The sequence below is a fragment of the Schistocerca gregaria genome, chromosome 10 (assembly GCF_023897955.1).
Source record: "Schistocerca gregaria isolate iqSchGreg1 chromosome 10, iqSchGreg1.2, whole genome shotgun sequence".
NCBI classification, from domain to species: domain Eukaryota; kingdom Metazoa; phylum Arthropoda; class Insecta; order Orthoptera; family Acrididae; genus Schistocerca; species Schistocerca gregaria.
The window spans coordinates 141819943-141844188 of NC_064929.1; the positions used below are offsets into that span (position 1 = coordinate 141819943).

General features: G+C 42.7%; 1 protein-coding gene across 1 annotated transcript in view; it reads right to left on the minus strand.

Annotated features, from left to right (window-relative positions):
• Positions 1-10889: 10889 nt before the first annotated feature.
• LOC126293675 (serine protease 33-like) overlaps positions 10890-24246 on the minus strand; it is a 185437-nt gene continuing 172080 nt past the window's right edge. Inside the window, exon 6 of the mRNA XM_049986968.1 lies at positions 10890-11325. Within this exon, the coding sequence (XP_049842925.1) occupies positions 11143-11325 (183 nt within the window). The 3' untranslated portion in view covers positions 10890-11142. The remainder of the gene's footprint in view (positions 11326-24246) is intronic.

Genomic DNA, 24246 nt, shown 5'->3' on the forward strand with positions numbered 1-24246 from the left:
GATCAGGCTCTGGAGCTGTGTTGGGCAATGTGCAATGGCACTGAGGATCTCCCACTCTGTAAATGGGGCGATGTATGATTCACTGTGGCGTGTAGTGAATGAGAAGACTTTCTCTTCCAGCAGCCGTTTGAGAGTGCAAAAGGCTGGGGTCTGGTACCCGAAAATAGGCGTGATCTTTGCCCAGACTTGGGAAGGTGACGTATGGCACCCAATGGTCGAAACATACCTCTCCAAACACTTCTGCTTCCGTCGTTTGATAAGTTGGCGACTGTAGGCACTGAGCCGTTTAAAGCCTATGAGGTGCTCCAAGGAAGGGTACCGCTTATGCCGTTGTAGAGCTCGCCGACGCTCGTTAATTGCTTCAGCGACTTCCGGCGACCACCAACGGACTGCCTTATGCCTTGAGCACCCTAAAGAGCGAGGGATCGCGTTTTCTGCTGCAGAAACAATTGTTGTAGTCACCTGCTCAACCATCACATCGATGTTGCCGTGTGGAGGAGACTCAATGGTAACAGCAGAGGTGAAAGTTTCCCAGTTCGCTGTGCAGGTGTCTGTGGGCCTGATACCGGGGTAGTGACAGGAAGATGGGGGTCACCACCACACAGGTCATCATATGTCCTCCAGTGGGTAGATGGGAGAAGTTCTGGGCTGCAAATTGATAAATCAATGGCCAAATAACTACCATGAGCCGCACTGAAATGTGTAGTGGTCCCAGTATTTAAGAGGAAGAGGTAGAACTGAGACAGAAAAGTGTCAACATCTCTGCCTTGGCCGGTAAGCATGGTGCCACCAATAAGGGGTTGTGGGCGTTAAAATCTCCCAAACGCAGGAAAGGTTTAGGGAGTTGATCAATCAGTGCATCTATACATTCAGGGGTACTGCACCATATTGGAGGATGATGTCATCGTGAGACTGGGAAGGCATGGAACATTCAGTGAGGCAGTTTACACCTCAGGGTCACCTGCTGCCACCGACTTTTTGTCTACTCAGTCAATAAACATTGTGTTTGAGGGTCTGGTGAGATCTAGGTTCTCAGCGGACGCCAGAATCTCCACTTCAAACTCAGATGCAGAGCTTGTAGGGAGCAGTGGTGTGGGTGCCACCACAGTATCCTTGGTCTTATGGGTTTTCTTTCTGGATTTCTCTCGCTGCTCCTTAGGTTTCCCTGGCCTGGAGGACTTCACTGGCTCAGTTTCCGGGACTGAGGATGAGCATGAAGCCCTACGACCCACTGCTTTTGAGCTCTTCAGCCACTAGTGGCCATCATCTTACCCACTAGCAGATACCTGGGAAAGGAGTGACACAAGGGACTCCTTCCTAGTGAGAGACCCTACAGGGGACCATCACATTAAGGCTGTGTGAAACTTCATTTAGTCGCCTTTCACGACAGGCAGGAATACCTTGGGCCTATTCTTATCCCCACACCTGCAAGATGGTCCATGATACAACCTAAAACACTGATTTTAAGAGTTTCTGTGATAACACTTTTCATTTAAATACCAGGAATTGTTCAACAGAAGTTCTACAAGAGTCCTTCAATTCAGTCTAAGATGCTGCCAGATTATCTACCAGGTATTTAATAAACTTAGAGATTGCTGAATCCATATGTATTCATGTACCTCAATACTCCTTGTGCTTAGATTTAAGAACTAATGGTGCTTTGGTGCTAGTATTATATTTATGCTTTTATTGTATTCTCAGAAAAGAGAAATATTAGTAATTACAAACGACATTAATGAATATACGGGAGATCTTGCATACGATGCATTTACTCTGGTGTTTCCACAGATATTTGCAACTTTGTTTTTGCATTGTGTAGCTGGAGTCAGCCAAAACAAATAGTGGTGATCAGCTGATGCCTAGTATAAACAGAAAGTGTTTGTTTCCTGTTACAAGCAAAATGATTTTTATAGCAGAATTTTATGTGCCCATTTGACACAGCAATCCCAGATTAGTTTAGTGCGATACTTGTTTTAGTGATTTGCATTAACAGCAACAGTAACGTGCAAAGAAAAAACAGCAATCCAGCTTCAGCTCAATAGCACTGCATGGGTGGTGGTGGCAGCCAGCACAGGCCACGCTGCTGCCGGAGTACCGGTTATTTTTCGAGTATTACAATTCATGTTCATATGTATATATTAAAAAAAAAAAAACAGGTGTCGCACTAGGCTAATCTGTGATCACTCTATTGAATAGGCTTGTAAAATTCAGCTTTAAAATAATTTTGTATGTAATTGGAAAAAAAACTGATGTTTTCCACTGTTTGGGCTCAGTCCAGCCACACAGTGCAAAAACAAAATTGCAAATATCTGCTGAAACACCAGAGAAAATGCACCTGACAACTGTTATGAGAAATACCCTGAACATACACTGATGAGGTGAAACATTATGATAACCAGCTTAATAACTTGCTTGCCCCACTTTGGAACGAAACGCATCACTAATTCCGCATATTAGGAATCTGACAGTTTGTTGGTAGGAAACTTCCTGGCAGTTTAAAACTGTGTGCTGGACCAAGACTCAAATTCCGGACCTTTGCCTTTCCTGGGCAAGTGTTCTCACGGTAGAGCACTTGCCTGTGAAAGGCAAAGGTCCCAAATTCGAGTCTTGGTCCGGCACACAGTTTTAGTCTGCCAGAAAGTTTCATATCAGTGCACACTCCGCTGCAGAGTGAAAGATCTCATTCCAGTTTGTTGTTAGGTTTGTGGAGGTATGTGGTATTAGCCGTCTACACAGAGGGCTGCAGTTCACCTAAATAAAGGGCCGCTGATCTGCATACACGGTGATGACGCCTGATAATGACCCCAGTTTGGATCCATAGGATTTACATCAGGAGAATTTGGTCACTGAGACATCAACGCGAGTTCACTGTAATACTCCTCAAACCACTGTAGCACAGTTCTGGCTCTGACACATGGACAGTTATACTGCTGAAAGATGACATTGCCTTGGGGAAGACGGAAGACATAAGCTTGAAGGGAAGCAAGTGGTTCACAGCTGTCAGCGTGTCTTCGATTGCTACCACAGGTACCATGAAGTGCAGGAGAAAGTCTCACATAGCATAATACTGTTCACACCAGCCTGTGTCTGCGGTACACTGCACATTTCGAGTTGCTGTTCATCTCGATGATGGCCGAATCCCTATGGTACTGTGCCCACTACAGTCTTAATTGACAATGTCATTGGTTCAAATGGTTCAAATGGCTCTGAGCACTATGGGACTTAACATCTGAGGTCATCAGTCTCCTAGAACTTAGAACTACTTAAACCTAACCAACCTAAGGACGTCACACACATTCATGCCCGAGGCAGGATTCGAACCTGCGACCATAGCTGTCGCGCGGATCCAGACTGTAGTGCCTAGAAGGCCTGCCAATGTCATTGGGTCAACATGTGAACACGTACGGATGGTCTGCTGTGGAGCTTCATGTTCAACAATGTATGATGAATGGTGTGCTCCAAACACTTGTGCATGCATCAGCATGGTGCTCTCTCAGCAGAGATGCCACAAATCATCATCCACCATACTTAAAAGAGCAGACAGGCTTTCAAACCCCACATTCTATGAAGAGTCATGGACGTCCAATCATTTAGCACCTAGTGGTATAGATGCTCACAACAGTGGCATGTGAACATTAGACCAGCTTCACCATTTTTATGACACTTGCTCACAGGCTCTGCGTAATAATAATTTTCCCTTTGTCAAAGTCAGTTATCTCAATGGATTTCCACATCTGCAGCCCATGTCTGTGCTAGTGTGATCCCCCATCTGTGTCAGCTCTGCTTACATACTTTTTTTACCACATCATGCGCTCGCAACAACGCCAGATGGCATCCGAGGTTGCAGTGGCGAGTGGTTGTAATGTTTTGCTGATCAGTGTATATACAGTGAAGCAGTTGAACTTTATTGAAGAGTTTACTGCGGAATGTTCTAGAACTACAACCACAGATATCTCTTACAATATTCTTCTATATTCTGAAAATGCTATCCCTGCTACGTGAGTTCCCCAGAGGATGCTTAAGTAACTCATCAGGGAACGGAAATACGCACAACAGTCTATTTTCTTCATTTTTTAAAAATGGAAATGTGCCTAAACAAAGACGCCTAAATAATTCTAGGGTGTGGGTTTTCCAATGAATTTTGTGAACTGCCTGTAGGTAATCCCACAAACTTAACAGAATACAAATCATGTATTTCATTGTTTGAGTAGACTATTTTTATAACTTGTGGACCTCTATGAGAAGCACTGAATTGTATATGATGAACTGCATCAAAATTTAATGTTAATCCATTTGCCTTGCATCATATGTTTATGTTATCACATAAAAGGACAAACGAAAGCACCTGTTTAATAGCATGTTGGTCCACCTCTGGAACACAGTACAGCAGCAGTTCTGCTTGACTTGGATTTGTTAAGTCCTTGCTAGGTTTCTAGAGGTATGTGGCACCAGATGTCTGCACATAAGTTATGTTATTTTCTTAAATTACAGGTGTGGCTTATATCAGCTGAAGTGGCCCCCGACACGGTCCCATTGAGTTCATATCAGATGAATTTCATGACCAAGATCTGAATGTGAGATCACTGTCACAATCCTGAAATCACTTCAGTATGACTGACCTCATGCCACAGACAGTTATCTTGCCAGAAAACGCCATCACTTTCAGGAAAGTATGAAGCGTGAGGCAACGTAGGTGGTCAGCAATAATTTCACGTAATCCACAGCTGTCGTGGTGCCTTCGATTATCACCATAGGTCCTGCAAAAGTCTAGAGCAGTGCCCCCATAGCATAATCTACATCTACATCTACATCCATACTCCGCAAGCCACCTGACGGCGTGTGATGGAGGGTACCTTGATTACCTCTATCCTGCCCTCACTGGCCTGCATTCATGGTGCAACACACATTTTGAGCAGACATTCACCAGCGTGTTGGCGTATCTGGACACGACTGTGGACCTGCTGCAGCAAGAAATGTTATTCATCTGACCAGGCAACACATTTCCATCAATTCACAGGGCCAAAATCAGTTGTATCATGCCCACTGCAACCTTAATTGACTATGTGATTGGGTCAACATGGGAACTCATAGTCTTTGTCTGCTGCAGAGCTCCATGTTCATAATCTGTGATGAGACATGGATGTTGCCTAATGGTTTCAGTATCCTTCAACCACTTTCCGTAGATGGTTGTGATAATACACTCCTGGAAATTGAAATAAGAACACCGTGAATTCATTGTCCCAGGAAGGGGAAACTTTATTGACACATTCCTGAGGTCAGATACATCACATGATCACACTGACAGAACCACAGGCACATAGACACAGGCAACAGAGCATGCACAATGTCGGCACTAGTACAGTGTATATCCACCTTTCGCAGCAATGCAGACTGCTATTCTCCCGTGGAGACGATCGTAGAGATGCTGGATGTAGTCCTATGGAACGGCTTGCCATGCCATTTCCACCTGGCGCCTCAGTTGGACCAGCGTTCGTGCTGGACGTGCAGACCGTGTGTTACGACGCTTCATCCAGTCCCAAACATGCTCAATGAGGGACAGATCTGGAGATCTTGCTGGCCAGGGTAGTTGACTTACACCTTCTAGAGCACGTTGGGTGGCACGAGATACATGCGGACGTGCATTGTCCTGTTGGAACAGCAAGTTCCCTTGCTGGTCTAGGAATGGTAGAACGATGGGTTCGATGACGGTTAGGATGTACCCTGCACTATTCAGTGTCCCCTCGACGATCACCAGAGGTGTACGGCCAGTGTAGGAGATCGCTCCACACACCATGATGCCGGGTGTTGGCCCTGTGTGCCTCGGTCGTATGCAGCCCTGATTGTGGCGCTCACCTGCATGGCACCAAACACGCATACGACCATCGTTGACACCAAGGCAGAAGCAACTCTCATCGCTGAAGACGACACGTCTCCATTCGTCCCTCCATTCACGCCTGTCGCGACACCACTGGAGGCAGGCTGCACGATGTTGGGGCGTGAGCGGAAGACGGCCTAACGGTGTGCGGGACAGTAGCCCAGCTTCATGGAGATGGTTGCGAATGGTCCTCGCCGATACCCCAGGAGCAACAGTGTCCCTAATTTTCTGGGAAGTGGCGGTGCGGTCCCCTACGGCACTGCGTAGGATCCTACGGTCTTGGCGTGCATCCGTGCGTCGCTGCGGTCCGGTCCCAGGTCGACGGGCACGTGCACCTTCCACTGACCACTGGCGACAACATCGATGTACTGTGGAGACCTCACGCCCCACGTGTTGAGCAATTCGGCGGTACGTCCACCCGGCCTCCCGCATGCCCACTATACGCCCTCGCTCAAAGTCCGTCAACTGCACATACGGTTCACGTCCACGCTGTCGCGGCATGCTACCAGTCTTAAGGACTGCGATGGAGCTCCGTATGCCATGGCAAACTGGCTGACACTGACGGCGGCGGTGCACAAATGCTGCGCAGCTAGCGCCATTCAACGGCCAACACCGCGGTTCCTGGTGTGTCCGCTGTGCCGTGCGTGTGATCATTGCTTGTACAGCCCTCTTGCAGTGTCCGGAGCAAGTATGGTGGGTCTGACACACCGGTGTCAATGTGTTCTTTTTTCCATTTCCAGGAGTGTATAACACACAGATAGTCAGTTTTGCCATTTCTGAGATCCTCATTCCCAGTGCCAGACCATAACAACTTGCCCTTTTTAAAGTCGCTTATATCACTGAATTTCCCTATTTGTAACCCATATTGTTACTATAAAGGTTTTCCCATTTGTCTCTGCTGCACTTACATCCATTCAGCAGTGCCAAGGGTGTCATCAGGATTGCCCCAGGGAAGTGTGATAGGACTACTGTTATTTTCTACATACATAAACGATCTTCCAGTCAGGGTGGGCAGCAATTTGTGGTTGTTTCTGATGATGCTGTGGTGTACGGTAAGTTGTCACAGTTGAGTGACACTAGGAGCATGCAAGATGAGTTAAGACAAAATTTCTAGCTGGTGTGATGAATGACAGCTAGCTCTAAATGTAGAAAAATATAGGTTAAAGCAGATGAATAGGAAAAGCAAACGAATAATGTTCAGATACAGCATTTGCAGCATCCTGCTTGACATGGTCATATCATTTAAATATATGGGTGTAGTTCTGCACAAAGCAACTTGAAATGTAATGACCACATAAGTTTTTTGGCATGGAAAGCAAATGGTCGAGTTTGGTTTATTGGGACAATTTTAGGAAAGTGTAAAGGAGACAACATATAGGATGTTTATGTGACCTGTTCTTCAGTACTGTTCATGTACTTGGGATCTGAACCAGGTCGAATTAAAGTAAGATATTGAAGCAATTCAAAGGCGCGTTGCAAAAATTGTTTCTGGTAGAGTTGAACAACACACTGGTCCTACAGAGTTGCATTGGGAACTCAAATGGGAGACCCTAGAGGGAAGGCAATGTTCTTTTTCAGGAACTCTGTTGCGAAAATTTAGAGAACCAGCATTTGAAGCTGATGGCTGATTCTACTGCCAACAATATCCATTTCAGGTAAGGACCAGGAAGATAAGGTACGAGGAATTAGGAATCATACAGAGGCATACAGACAATCTTTCTCCCTTGCTCTGTTTGCCAGAGGGCCAGGAAAGATGATACACGTGTACCCTCTGGCAAGTACCATATTGTGGCTTGCGGTGTATGTATGTAAATGCAGATATTTATTTTTATTACCAGGTGGCATCCAGACTGGTCCTACTTTTTATTCCAATACTTGTATCACCTGGAAGAACCAAAAAAAGCATTTCATCTGCTGACAGTGCATGCTGGAGGTCATCTAAGTAAATCAGAAACAATGTAGAATCCAAAATAAAAACCTGTAGTACACCATGTGGGTTGTTTCAAATTCTGAATGCCTGTTGGTATGTAATCAAAATGGAACTGACATGCTGCTTTCTGTTATATAGATTTTATAAAAATGATGAACTGGTTGTGTCTACTATGTCACAATATTTTAAGTTGTGCAGTTGTGTGGACCACACAATCAAAAACTTTGGGCACTGACAGTCAACATTGGTTTATGTGGTTTGTGATAGCATTTTAAACAATAGTATCTCTTCTATATTATATCTAAAGATTGGACTTGTACCTGCTTCGGGCTGTTTTGCATTATGATCCGAGGAAAATAATCTGGTTGTAATATCACTAGAGTAAAATCTCTGCCATAGTGACCATAATAATTTGAAGACATTCCACACATGAGTTTCGAAACTCTGTCAGATCTCTTCTTTTTCCCCACACTACATTATGAAATATATAAAAATAAAATGACTTAATGAAGAATGACTATCTTGTCTGTGAAAGTTAACAAGTTGAGATGTATATATATAATTAGTACATATTAATGACATATTGCAATCTGTATTGCACCAATAAATTACTCATGATACACAATAAACTAGATAAGTTGATTACAGGTTTGTAAGGAACCTGTGTCAGGAAATGTACCCTTTGGATCTATAATAAGTTTGGAGATCTGACCACTTTCAAATCTCCCACTTCATGGTAGACACACAGTAGAGAATGCATTTTGACGTGTATCCAGCACAGGAGCAGCTCCATGTGTTAATGCTGTTGTTCGTTGCACAAGGTGTTTTGTCTTACATGCTTCCAGAAATCCTGTTGTGCATCTGTGGAGCACCACAGCCAAGTAGGATAGAAATGTTATGTATGGACTGATCTGGAAAAACATTCTCAGTACACGTGTTGTGCAGTTCTACCATACCATGAAGTGGGTAATTTCAAAGTGATATGAGCTTCACAATTATTCTGTATCCAAGCAGTAGATAAAATTTTGAATCCATGTCAGGGAATGTACTAAGTTCCGTCTACAATCCCTACAAGGCTGTAAAAGGTATGGCAAAACAATTTTTAACAAATTTTGCAAGTATTAGTGTAGTGTAATTGTGGTCTGTATGTCTGATGATACAACCAAAGGAGATATTGAATTCTCATCCTAAGATTGATCAAATTACACTTACAAACCTGAATATTTGTGAGAGTTTTTCCATGGAGTAACTTAATGTAGAGTTACAACATAATGATTTATATTTCATTTTTAATATTCATAAGGTAGTACAGGCAAATATTTACAATACGAAGTCTGCCCATAGCTCCATATCTCCGCCCTAAACCCTATCAAAATACTTTATATTGAACTAGAGAGTGAGCTGGGTGCTGATTTCAGTTTGCCCAAAAAATGCTACTGACGCTTACCTGAATCATGTCTGAACATATATCCCATATATTTTTGATTCTGTAGTGGGCAGTGATATGGTCAGCATTTTTGCATCAATTGAAGTATGATTGTTAAATACGACAAACAATTCCCCTCACAGCTGTAGTTTTAATTTTAAAGTGGCCCTCAAGTTGTTCACTGTACATTTAAAGTAACCTTCATATATAGTGAAAATATACTGAAGAGAATAAATGAGAAGAACAGTATTATGGCTCCAGAACATTCCTACTAAATGTTTTTTCTTTTTCCACCTTGTAATTTGTGGAATTCTGTTTTGCTGATGACCCAAATGGCTCTATCTTCATCCACAGGTATTCCCAGCATTTGCTGTGGTAGTCAGATACATTCTTCCTTTTTTGTTCTCTCTCTTTAAGCTTAATAATCCCATTCCAGCTTCTTTTCACTTTCAGATATTAATTACAATACATGTTAATTTTTTTTTTTTTTTTTTTAGTCATCAGTCTTCTGATGAGTTCCTCTCCTGCGTCAACCTTTTCATCTCAGAGCAGCACTTTCAACCGACATTCTTAATTATTTGATATGAATATAATAGAGGGAAACATTCCAAGTGGGAAAAATATATCTAAAAATAAAGATGATGTAACTTATCAAACAAAAGCGTTGGTATGTTGATAGAGACACAAACAAACACAAACACACACACAAATTTCAAGCTTTTGGAATCCACGGCTACTTCATCAGGAGAGAGGGAAGGAGAGGGAAAGACAAAAGGATGTGGGTTTTAAGGGAGAGGGTAAGGAGTCAGTCCTTTTTTCCCTCTAAGGTAGGTCTTTCCGCTCCCGGGATTGGAATGACTCCTTACCCTCTCCCTTAAAACCCACATCCTTTCGTCTTTCCCTCTCCTTCCCTCTCTCCTGATGAAGCAACCATGGGTTGCAAAAGCTTGTATTTTGTGTGTGTGTTTGTGTTTGTTTGTGAGTCTATCAACCTACCAACGCTTTTGTTTGGTAAGTTACATCATCTTTGTTTTTAGATATATTCTTAATTATTTGTTATACATATTCCAATCACTGTCTTCCTCTACATTTTTACCCTAGGCACCTTTACAGTTTATGAAGGGTAAATTGATACGTGAAAGTGTGAGATGAGAAGACAATGCAGTAGTCACGTGTAGGGGGGTGGGGTGGGTAAAAAGAGCAGAGAAAGGAAAACAGTGAATGCTGCCATGGAATGGCCATTCTAGTTAGCATTAAATAAATAATATTCATCAGATTCTGAATTTCTGTAACACATTAGTCGACTATTCTACTTTTCTTTCTCAACATCTTTTATCTGTTTATTAATATAAAAGTTTTCTGAACTTAATGCCATATCACATTGTAAAACACAGTCATACAGAGTGAGGAGGGGGGAACTCAATGTTTAGTGTGTGGTTCTAGTGACTTAAAACATCAGTTTTGTTCCCAGAAAATTTTTATGACAGCTGCCTCTCACTGTGAAAGCACGCACAATATATATCTTCCCTGTCACTTTTGACTTACATTCCGCAAAGGAAAGAAGAGGAAGCCACGAAGAAATTCAACAAAAGGCAGCACGAGAATGGCATGGACATTGTATATGGAATCCTGGAGGGTACTAAAACAAAAAAATAGTATTACAAATAAATAACTTTTCTTTCTTACTTAATAAAAACACACAGAGCTTGTAAGACAATGAACAACTTAAATATCTGTAGCACTACATTAATTATTGCTCCTCTCTTTCCACTCTGTAACACTGAAAGTCATTTATGGAATGAAAATAATCATTTTCACACTTTGTTTTAATCATCTGTAAAGAGGAACCACTGAAAACTGCTTTTTTTGCACTCTAAATGTCTACTGGCACATCTTCAACTTGAGATGACTTCACTGAACAGATTCATATGTGGTGCTATTGATGGTGTCGTGTATCCAGGCCAGGTAGTGGGAGACGCGAGTGAATATGTCCGGCAGGCCGGGGTGGGCACAGCCAGACCCGAACGACGTGATGCCGGCCACGAACCATGTCCCATCTCCAGAGGGGCACTGCAGTGGGCCTCCTGAGTCTCCCTTGAACGAAAACAGAAATGGAAATATGAGCAGCTTTCATAATTTCTTCCAGGTTAGACACACGCATTAGCAGCACACATCAGACAGACTGCTGTCAAGTGAACTAGCATTATCTCTTGAGAGAGACTATCATAAGCGCCAGTGTGTGCTACATATGAGGTTTACCTGGAAAAGAACCTGTCTTTTAATGTACGAGGCTTGTTCTTCTGTTTTTAAGAATGAGCAAGAGATGGCGCCATTGAGTTGAGAGATTACTTTTGTTTCAAAATTTGTCATCTGTTATTGCTAAATAATGACAGCTCAGAAACTGGACAAGGAATTTGTTTATAGTGAGTGTTTAAAGAAAATGTCATTTCGCATGAAGTTTCTTGTTGAATTATTTTTTATGATTTTCATAAAGGCTTTACTTGGTAACAGTGCCTCAAATCATATCATTCTACTTTTTGTAATTGATTATCTTCAGAAAAGACTCATTTTAAATGATCTGCAGAATTTCATCACAGTAATGCTTCAGTCAGTGGTGAAATTCATGAAGACTGACCGCAATTGGTTGTCATTCAGAAAAACATTGACAGTGTGTGTTATGTAACTGACGAGGTTTGGCATGTGGTTTACCTTTGAGATAGAGGAATCCTTAAAAGACCATACTCCATCCAATTTTGCATAAACATTTAATCGTGAAAAAGATCTGTTCCTAATGGATTCACATCATTTGACTGAAGATCCATGTTTTAAGGAAGTGGTCAAAAGACTTAACCAAAAAATGCAAAGTTAGTATACAGCATCATAAGAGCATACTTATTTTGGTTGTAAGCACCAATCACTTGTCTGAGCGTTCCAAGATGAATTGAAAACAACTGATGCAGTTATGACATGATGCCCTTCTCTCAACTTCTTGTGACCATCGTTTTAGAGGACAGAAAATCTGTTAATGCTGAGTGCTGTACAACAGTCCATTTGCAACAAGTGATCCATGAAACTACTAAAAATGAGGATCACTCTTCACTATGATAATGCCAGCTGTCACTAGCATCTCAAAAAGCTCACTATTTGAATGAAAAACAAATGGAATTAAAATCTCATTGTCAATATTCCCCTGATTTTCTGTCTAGTGACTTCTTTTTGTTTCCATATGCAAAATAAAAAGTATGTGATTACCAGTTTTCAATATCTCAAGAAGCTACAGAATAATTTCAAAACTTTGTTTCTGAGGTACCAACATGACAGCAGAAGAAATGTTTGTAAGTGGTCTGAGTGCAAAAGTTCACAAATTTTAAAGATAAATACTTTTTGTGAAACAATAGAATGACTACTATAAAAAAGCTTTTCTTTCATTTTTATCCTGGTTGCAATGAGATAATTAGTTTCATCAGAAATGGATCTATAAAATTATCTTATGAGCAAATAGGTAAATCTGGAAGGAGAGACTAATTCCAAATAAAATAACTATTCTTCTTCTTTACTGTAATATATTTACATTAGCTCAAACTTAATTAGTTTAAAAGATATTGTTAACTGAAGATCTCAATTGATCCAATTTTTTAGTGAAAGTTATAGACAAACTACTGTAAATTTCTGGGATCTGTCAATGTACTTTTGATTGACTGATTTTTCTGTATCTACTGACACCCAAATTAAAGAGCAAGGTTTCTTAATTATAAATTGGTAACTTTTCAATAATTAATGTCAAAAATGAATCCCACAGTCATAAGCCAGGGATTCCCAGCTACATAAGTATAATGTAGTACTGCATATTTTAATAGAAGCTGCTCATGATAAATTATATACAAACAAAACAATCACAAAATCAATAGCCGATAAAAGATGAACTATGTGAACTACAGAATTTGTAAACTATTACAAATTAACAAAGTTGAGTAACGTCCTGGAGTGAGTCTATAAGCCAAAAGCTCATGCAATTTTCAGTCAATCTGCTCTTAGGTTCCCTGCAATGTTCTTAACCAAGAGAGTATAGATTGCATGAGATTTGTGCATATTATAAGGGCATGCTGAAAATAATGCCTACAGTTCTTTTATTCTGCTCTCAATATTGTCTGAGGTACTACAGGTCAAGCATATTACCTAGTTGTCTTTCCTGCTTCCCTGATACAGCACTCTGAATTGTAGTGTGTAACATGGCAGTCTGTAATGTTACTATGATGGTGCATGAGAAACAGTGTGCTGTAACCCGAGTTTCCAATTACAGAAAACTGAAAGCAAAGAACTGAAGGGTTTGTCCACACACGAAGCACCCTTTCCTTGAGCATGATAATGTTGGAACACAGATGAGCATTGTTACTTCTGCAACAATCTGGCACTTCAGGTTTGCTGTCATCGATCATCTTGTGTACAGTCCAGACTTGGCCCCATCATATTTTCATCTGTTTCCAGAACTTAAAGAACACCTTTGAGCACTTCACTTTGTTAGTGACTCAGTGGCGCAAGAGGAGGTGAGGTTGTGGCTCTGTCAACAAAGTCAAACACTCTACAATGACACTGCCAATAAACTGCTCTCTTGTTGGGAGAAATGTGTGTTGTCAGGATGACTATGCTGAGAAATAAATATGTAGACTTGAAGAATAAAGACGTAGATTTTTAACAAAGTCTGTTTTATTGAAAAAGCTTTAAGGGTTTTCACATAAAAAATTCAGAGGCATTACTTTTCAGCACACCTTCGTATTTGAATGTCACAGCTAAAATTCAAATCCATGTGAATACTTCCGCAATACACATTTTCAGTAGTTTTTGACATTAGCTAGTAATACGATAAAAGAAACATAAATTGAAGATGCAGCAATACTGTAAGCTTTTAAAATGCAGGGCCATCTAGCATTTTTAGTTTCCAAGGGAAGAGCAGCAAACAGCTGAATAATTTTGAGGTTTCACAACAAATGTTTCTTGGTAAACTTGCTACTAACAGCAATCGATATCCTTTCCTTAAACTGATACCAGCAGATACGTCTATCAGTGTGGCAGGGCAAGATGGGAGTTCGATGAATCCCTTGATCTTACATGCGTAGTTTTTCTATAAGGGAACACTCTTGTCCATGATACTTTCACACTTACTAAATGTGTCAATGCATTGCTCTTCTTTGTATTCTCTCCTAATCATACCTGCTACAGCTCCCAGATTGAAGAGTAATACTCGAGTTTTGGTTGAACAGTAAAGACTGGTTTCATAAGCTACCAGTGCCTTCTTGTGATTGAATTACACTTCTGACTCCTCCAATGACACAGTATGACATCTGCCTTATGTACAACTATTGTTACATGACATTTCCACTTTACATCACTCCATAATCATAACTCCAACCAGCATGTTTTGTCAACTGGATTTAATTCGGTCACTGATTTGCCTTTAACATGGCTGTACAGTTAAAGAGTAAAGTATTGGAAGGTGAATTATTGCTGACCCACATACACTTCGGAAATATGATAGAATATATTTCTTCCTATTTAACTGGAGTTTGTTATGTTTGTTTATGTTGAGCAATGGTGGTTTGTGCAAAATTTTGCAAATGCCTACAATATTATAAAAATAAAGAGACTGTGTTTCAATATGTCATCATGAGGAGTATGAGTTAATATTGTTGTAATATTAGCTTTACCTTATGCACCAGGATCAAGTGCGTTCCTCGTATGTTTATAATTGTGGTGTAGGTTGTTGTCGTTGGGCACAGTTAGGAGTGTTGACATCTGCTTCTGGTTAGTTTCAGCGCCTGAGTGAGTGAGTCACAAATGAGCCCATCTGGTCCTCGAATTGCCCTTTTAGGGGGATGCTTCTGTCAGCCATTGTTTACTATCTGCATTTATCTTTCGTTTGTAGCAGAAATTCTGTCATCCTGTCCTCCCCTACGATTGTTGTTTCCATTCTTTCACACTTTTCTGGAGTTTACAGGTCACTATATGGGCCTCTCTCTTGTCTTCCAGGTTACGAACACGAATCCACTGATTATGAGTTCTGTTTTGTTTCGTACGTTCAGTTCCTGAAGCAGTAGTAGGAATTTGTCAAAGTTGGGTGTCTGGGAAGAAGTGCTGAGTAGGCTGCTCTTTGTTTTCCGTTTTTAATTTTGTTTGTCAATGTTTGGTTTGTGAAACTGACAACTTGTGATCAGAGGATAAGTTGTTGGCCGTCCTCAATTGCAGGTTAGGATTTCGTTTTTAATTACTGCAAATGTCCAGCGCATTGAGGTCCAGATGTGTGAAGTAAGGTGTAATTGTTGGTTCTCTCGATACGTGAACTGTTATGTTGAGGTTTGCTTTGTGGTCAAACAGGATCTAACCTTTTCGTTTTTTTTTCCCGTGTTCCACTCTGTTATTGCTATTTAAGTCTCCTCCTAGGACTACCCTGTCATTACCTAAGTACTATACGCATGTCATCTGGGATGAGATTCTTCTCTGGACTCAGGCGGGCAGCATTGCTATTTGGACTGTGACTTCAAGTGTTCACAGCCGTGCCAGCTGTCAATGATGGTAGCATATTTCTCTCTTGACTAGGGCAGTCGTCCTTCCACCTCATTGTCCTTTTTGTTCCGTCTTGCAAACATGCATGTTTCTCATCCAGGACGCAGTTGTTTCTCGGAGACGTGTTTCCAAAATGAGGGCGATGTCTATCTAGTAGCGATGTATGAAACCTGTGCACGCTGTCTTCTTTGTGTGCAGTCCATTTGCATCCAAATGCAAAATCTCAAGTTTTTTGTTCATTATCGGCCGTCCATTTACGATGGAAAGAAAGCCTTTAGAACAGTCTCAGCTGGAGAGTAAATGATTTTCAGTTTCTGCTGCAGAGCATTGGTAGTTTGGTGGCATGTTAGATTACGGCAGGATTGTCGGCATCTCATTGGTGGATGCAGCTTATTGTCTCAGGTAGGCAGTGTTGGCACATGGGGGTATCGCGTACTCATCTGAGACAGCACTGTCAGCACCTCACAATTAGGAAGTGTCCTCTTCGTGGCCAACTACTGCACGGGAATGTGAGGGGTAGTATAGTCGTTGCGAGGGTTCCGGTCGGCCACATATGACCGGTACGAGAGGGGATCGCCGTATTGTGCACCGAGCACATCGCAACAGCTTCGCATCTCTGCCTGTCATCAGAGAACAACTGATGCACTCTCTGCAGTATTCTGGGTCATCCTACACCATTGGTCACAGACTAGCAGTAGCCTAACTAGGGAACTGCCATCCGTGTCTAGGCTGTCGTTTGCATTTGAGGTTGTGCCATGACTGGAAAGCACGGACTCCTAACGAATGGAGTTGTATTATGTTCACCATGAATCGCGGTTCTGCGCTGCCCCGGACGACCGCCGTTAGTGAGTATGGCGACGATGTGGGGAGAGTTCCCAGTCTTCCAATGCTGTGCAGAGACACAGTGGTGTATCACTTTTGTTTGTTGGTACTACCACAATGACTTTTCGTGGCGTAATTAATCCACTGTGGAATTTAATAATAAAAATAAGCTTGAAACATGGACTGAAACACCTCCGAGGGTGCCGATCTTGTGTAAGAACGGTAACTAATAAGTAAAAGATTGCAGCCCAGTTCTAGAGCTTTTGCTCGTCCCGCAATCTAGCAGCGTCTATCGAGACGAGTCCAGTGATGAGTAACAGTAAGGTCTGTGAAGGTTAACGAAGGTCAAAAAGGTAGCACGAACGTCCATTTACGAAGGTATTCGAAGAGATTACCCTTAGACAATGTGTCTAATAATGTATTTTAAATACGACAGTATGCCATATTAGGCACTGTATAACATTAAAACACTTGATAATGGCACTTTGAAACCGAAATCATGATCGCGTAAATTTAACAGTGCAAATAAAAAAACTGACTAATGGCGGTACTGACTTTAAAGAGAGAAACATCAGACTCCCAGGTTAGGACATTCACGGGCGCCGTACTAAACCATAAGAATGGAAATATGCGTCTAAACTGTATGAAGATGTCTTTACCCACCAAAAGAAATAGAAAGAAATCTGCGAGGGAATGCGACATGTCGTCCAACAAGCTAGACAGAACGCTGAGAATCCAGCAGCAGCTTCCAACAGTCCACTATTGGATGAGTCAGAAGGACAACAATGCCACAACACTGACGGTGAAGCGACCATGGAACAAGATTGCTGAGAAGAAGGAGGTATCACAGTAAATACCATTTCAAGACCTTTGACGAGCAAAGGGCAATGAAAAGTTTTTTCTCTTGACATAATTTCTGCCTGAGGAGTAACAGGAGAAAAATTGCTTCAATACCTTCAAGAGAAAGGGTTCAGCGTCCTACAAGTTAATCAGTTTAAAATTCGTGCCAAAAATACAAAACAGCTCATACACGAACCAGTTTACCGTGTCACCCTGCCTACAGGAAAGGACAGTGACAAAATCTATGACGTCCGCTATCTCATCTACACAAGAGTGCGAGTTGATACATACAGCAGCAAGGACGGTGCTGTCCGATGCCGACATTCCAACAAATTGAGAATTATTCGAGTATGGTAGTGAGATGCGTCCGTTGTGCAGGACACCACAGATCAGTGGAATGTACCCGCCCCAGGACAGAAACACTAAAATGTGTTACCTGTGAGGAAGCACACACTGCAACATCCAGAGGATTGCAAAAGTTCCAGGAACTACTTCATAAATACAAGCAGAGGACAGCAACCAAATATAAACGAGAAATCCGCCGAAAAATCACCTTAAGTGCAAATCAACCTATTCTTAATGAACTGTTTTTCGATCTAAAAAGCAAATGAAAATCTAAATAACTTAATTACAGACCACTGATGATGCTTTACCGCAATAAAAGGAAACGCGTCTGGTGAAAATCACGCATTTTTGTGGTTGCAACGACGGATGAAAAATACCCTGATGAATTATAAAGCAACTACGGATGCTATGGCCACACAAATGAAGAATATAACAACCAAACCACCCACACAGTGTACGACTATCATAAAAATTCAGCAGTGCCAGAAGAACAAGCTCCCCAACAACAACCCACACCAGCAGTACAAGAAGTCTAACCTAAACAAGTAGCACCTCTCAGGATGACACCACGACAACCGGGACAGCTAAGACAAACAGAACCATATGCCTGCCGCCAATGAACAAAAAACTTGAGATTTTGTATTTGGATGCAAATGAACTGTACACAAAGAAGACAGCGTTCACAGGTTTCACCCATCGCTACCAGATAGACACCGCCCTCATTTTGGAAACACGTCTCCAAGAAACAAGTGCGTCGTGGATAAGAAACTTGCATGTTTACATGACGGAACAAAAAGGACAATGAGATGGAAGGACGACTGCCCCAGTCGAGAGAGAAATATGCCACCATCATGGACAGCTGGCACGGCTGGGAACACTTGAAGTCACAGTCCAAATGGCAAAGCTGCGTGCCTGAGTCCAGAGAAGAGTCTCATCCCAGATGACATGCGTATAGTAAGTATTTAGGGTACGACATAGTAGTCCTAGGAGGGGACTTAAATAGCAAAAACAGAGCATGCAGCTCGCAAAAAAATGAAAACAACCCAAAAGGATGGATCCTGATTGACCTCAAAGCGTACTGTAACCGAGTTTCTAACCGCAAGAAACCTGCCTCGTTGAAATCCACAGAAGAATGAAAGCTGTGTGCGCTGATGATTGTATCGACGTCAGCAAAATAGTCGAATAACACGCATACAGTGTGACCTATCATGATAGCCTGTACAGGCCATAATTGCAGAACTGCAGTACAGAAAACTATGTGCGTAGTCGGTGCCGCGAATGTTCTCTCCTGACGTGAAACGGAAGAGACAGGAAAAATTTCTTTTGTGTCTGAGCGTTAAGGTGATGGATTCCTCAACATCATCGTGACACGTCATGAAAGCTGGTTTCGCCATTTTGACCCCAAAAATAAGAGAGAACATCAGTGGAGTTCCACTACAAAGGATCACTGATGCCATGCCATCAGCAGACAAAGTCATGCTCACAGTGTTCTAGGATGTTCAAGTCGTGGTCCGTTTGGAATTCACGCCTAAAGAGATCACCATAAACTCTGCAATGTACGGCGGAACCCTCAGAAACATGGAAGCACAAATTTTAAGCTGCCTCTCTTTCAGCACGACAATGCCGGAACACACACGAACGCTGCAGCATCTGCGACGATCATCCTCTACAATCTATGCAGTTGCGACCTGACCCCATCTGACTTTTGTCTGTTTCCAAAACTTAAAGAACTTCTTCGAGGGCTTTTCTTTGACAGTGGTGAAGCGATGAAGCAGAGGTGACGTGGCTCCATCAATGAAGTCTAACGTTCAACAGAGACGATATCACCAAACTGGTCTCTTCGAATGGCTCTAAGGACTATGGGACTTGACATTTGAGGTCATCAGCCCCTAGACGTAGAACTACTTAAACCTGTCTTAACCTAAGAACGTCACACACATCCATGCCCGAGGCAGGATTCGAACCTGCGACCGTAGCAACAGCGCGGTTCCGGAATGAAGCGCCTAGAACCGCTCGGTCACAAGTGCCGGCAAATGGCCTCTCGTTGCGAGAAATGTGTTCGTCACGAGGGTGACTATGTTGAGAAATGAATATGTAAACATGAAGAATAAAGATGTAGAATCTTAATAAAGTATGTTTTCAGAATGAGATTTTCACTCTGCAGCGGAGTGTGCGCTGATATGAAACTTCCTGGCAGATTAAAACTGTGTGCCCGACCGAGACTCGAACTCGGGACCTTTGCCTTTCGCGGGCAAGTGCTCTACCATATTTTTTTATATTTTTCTTTTAATCTCATTTTGTTCGTTGTATCTGCTCGGGGCGGACATCGTAAGAACCTGCTTTAGTTCGTCGTTGACCCATTAACTTAGTTTTTTTATTACAGAGGGCAGCTAACCCTCTGACCGAACACGCTGAGTTACCGTGCCGGCTACCATCTGAGCCACCGAAGCACGACTCACGCCCGGTCTCACAGCTTTACTTCTGCCAGTACCTCGTCTCCTACCTTCCAAACTTTACAGAAGCTCTCCTGCGAACCTTGCAGAACTAGCACTCCTGAAAGAAAAGCTCAGATGGTAGAGTACTTGCCCGCTAAAGGCAAAGGTCCCGAGTTCGAGTCTCGGTCGGGCACACAGTTTTAATCTGCCAGGAAGTTTCATATCAGCGCACACTTCGCTGCAGAGTGAAAATCTCATTCTGGAAACATCCCCCAGGCTGTGGCTAAGCCATGTCTCCGCAATATCCTTTCTTTCAGGAGTGCTAGTTCTGCAAAGTTCGCAGGAGAGCTTCTGTAAAGTTTGGAAGGTAGGAGACGAGGTACTGGCAGAAGTAAAGCTGTGGGTACCGGGCGTGAGTCGTGCTGCGGTAGCTCGGTTTGTAGAGCACTTGCCCGCGAAAGGCAAAGGTCCCGAGTTTGAGTCTCAGTCGGGCACACAGTTTTAATCTGCCAGGAAGTTTCAAAGTCTGTTTTATTTAAAAAGACTTAAGAGACTTTCACATAAAAAAATCCGGAGGCATTAGTTTTCAGCATGTCCTCGTATAATATTGTACAACAGTTCTGTCAATATGTCAGTACTCACTTCTCTGGCTAAATGGTTAACGCCAAAGGTCCATAAATTAAAAAAGAAACTACGAAACAGAGGCAACCCGCGGAAATTTTGACAGTGCTCAGAGACAAATTAATACCTTCCCACTAGTGCTGATTTCCCCCGCTACTGGCAGCAAAAGGTCAAATTACTGTATTGGGCAAACCATTATGCAGCCCAGAGGAGGGCGGGGGGGGGGGGGGGGGGGGGGGGGGGGAAGGGATGAAACTCATACAGGGACTTCCGGTAGCACGACCTTGGTTCGCTGCCAGCCCACCTGGAGCGCTCCAAGTTTATCAATCCATCATCTCGGTTTCTTATTGACGTGTTTAAAATTTCTCATATTTATTTTGGTTTCGTTTAGAACTGAAGCTGGTTTCGTAGCATTGTGTTTCTGATTATGACTCTTTCAACTGTGTTACGAACATGTTGGCTGTATTCTGCAATATTTTTACCTGCATCCGTGATAAGGTATTGATTAATTGATTCCACGTTTGTTTTTCTTATAATTAAATGTTTTCCTGAGACATTTAAGTCCCTTCATTATCCACGATAATGATCGAAGCAGGAGAAACGAATTAAAATTTGTGCCGCGACCGAGATTCGAACAAATGTTGACCATTGTACTGCGGTGGCTGCCCCTACCACTCACGCTCGGACGTCGACTTCAATCAGCACTAGGTTATATTGTGATGATTGGGTTGCCCCTCAAGGTGCGATACGCAACACTCACGCTCCCTACGGACAAGGGGTGACTCGGACTTACGAAAGTTCACTGCCGAGCGACGGCGCTCCTTCTAGCCACGAAGTACAAGCAATGGCGTAGCGAGCTTGATTCCCTTACATCCCGCCTACTGAATCTCCTAGTTCCAGCGTCCCTTACACCTCCGGTGGCGGTGGGCAACATTACGCCACATTTTGCGCATGTATCAACATTTATCGTAGAACTTAGTTATATCAGAGACGAGCTTCCGCGCACGAGACCGCCATGCGCGAAGGATTTTTATGTTTGGCTGCTACGACGCATAAGTCGTAATGTCATTGAACTCAAACACCCCAAGTTGCATTGGCCGAAGATTTGGAGACATGTGCACCAAAAATTGCTCCCTACCTTCGTTCGGGCACTGTGGTTCTCTGTCGCCTGTGGCAAGTTCAACACCAAGCAACGGCTCCATGCAATTGGACTAGTGGACACTCACTCCACTATGCCCGAAATGTCGCCAAGTGGATGATGACCATCACCCCTTAACTTGTATCGCGGTGGAGGACGTATGGCTCCTAGATGGTGGCCGTATGACCCCGCAACATATTACACCTGCTTCCTTCTTACATCCGGAGAGTGGCTACTTTCCGGCGACTAAATCACAGTCGATCATCTGGGTCAAAGGTTGGACTATCGGGTACATCTACGGGAATGCTGCCAAGCCGCGACTTGACTTTTGGTATGTCTTGCAGCAAGCCAACAATGAGGTTCATAGATGGTCGTACTATCGGAAAACCTTTGCAAACTATCTTCAGGCAGTCTTCCTCGACCCACCACGCAGTTGGGATGCGCCGGATGCAGTCGGTGTGCACATTTGACAGCTGATAATGAACCTCACGCTTCTCTCAACGCTCAATATGTAATGCACATACCATACCATGAAATGATCTACATGTTCCTCTTCACAGCGTGATATTTATGGAAAATAAATAAATATAAAAAAGGGTTAGCATTTCTACTTAGCAAGTAAGAAGATCCGGGTTCGAGTCCTGGCCGCGGCACTAATTTTAATTAATTTCTTCTGCTTCGATCACCTTTTTTTGGTTTCATATAAAGAATCTGGTTTCATACCATAGTATTCTGTGGGCATTTGTTCCTGCCTACGAATCCGTATGTGAACTGTTTGATTCAAATGCGATGTAAACATACTGCTCGTGTACTACTGTACTGACGAATAACATTGCAGTAGCAAGAAGGAATTGTGCGACATAAACGAAAGTTGGTAGTAGTGTTTCTACATCCGAAAGATGACGCATGTTCAGATTTCGGACCAGTCGGTTAAGAGTGACGTTAGTATCACGATCCAAATCAGGATACACGCTGTAACGGCCATGAGCGTTAGCTACGTTTGAGGTTGGGCGTGGTGAGCTGATGTTAGACGAGAGGCCGTTACCACAACCTCACTACTGAGTTTGAACGGGGTCGTGTAATAGGGCTACGACAAGCTGGATGTTCTTTCTGCGGCATTGCAGACAGACTCGGCACTGTACGTCATTGCTGACAATGGTGGTCACGAGAATGTACGGTCACAATAAGATGCCTTTAATAGGTTCCACAACGAAACATTGTCTCGAAATTTGGTAGAAAACCCGAAGAAATTCTGGTCGTATGTAAAGTACACAAGCGGCAAGATGCAGTCAATACCTTCGCTGCGCAGTGCCGATGGTACTGTTACCGACGGCTGTGCCGCTAAAGCGGAGTTATTGAACGCAGTTTTCCGAAATTCCTTCACCAGGGAAGACGAATGGAATATTCCAGAATTTGAAACACGAACAGCTGCTAGCATGAGTTTCTTAGAAGTAGATACCTTAGGGGTTGCGAAGCAACTCAAATCGCTTGATACGGGCAAGTCTTCAGGTCCAGATTGTACACCGATTAGGTTCCTTTCAGATTACGCTGATACTATAGCTCCCTACTTAGCACTCATATACAACCGCTCGCTCACCGATAGATCTGTACCTACAGATTGGAAAATTGCGCAGATCGCACGTGTTAAAGAAGGGTAGTAGGAGTAATCCATCGAACTACAGACCTATATCATTGACGTCGATTTGCAGTAGGCTTCTGGAGCATATACTGCATTCAAACATTATGAATCACCATGAAGGGAACCATCTATTGATACGTAATCAGCATGGTTTCAGAAAACATCGTTCTTGTGCAACGCAGCTAGCTCTTTATTCGCACGAAGTAACGGCCGCTATTCCGTATTTCTAGATTTCCAGAAATCTTTTGACACCGTTCCTCACAAGCGACTTCTAATCAAGCTGCGGACCTATGGGGCATCGTCTCAGTTGTGCGACTGGATTCGTGATTTCCTGTCAGGAAGGTCGCAGTTCGTAGTAATAGACGGCAAATCATCGAGTAAAACTGAAGTGATATCAGGTGTTCCCCAGGGAAGCGTCCTGGTACCTCTGCTGTTCCTGATCTATATAAATGACCTGGGTGACAATCTGAGCAGTTCTCTTAGGTTGTTCGCAGATGGTGCTGTAATTTACCATCTAGTAAGGTCATCCGAAGACCAGTATCAGTTGCAAAGCGATTTAGAAAAGATTGCTGTATGGTGTGGCAGGTGGCAGTTGACGCTAAATAACGAAAAGTGTG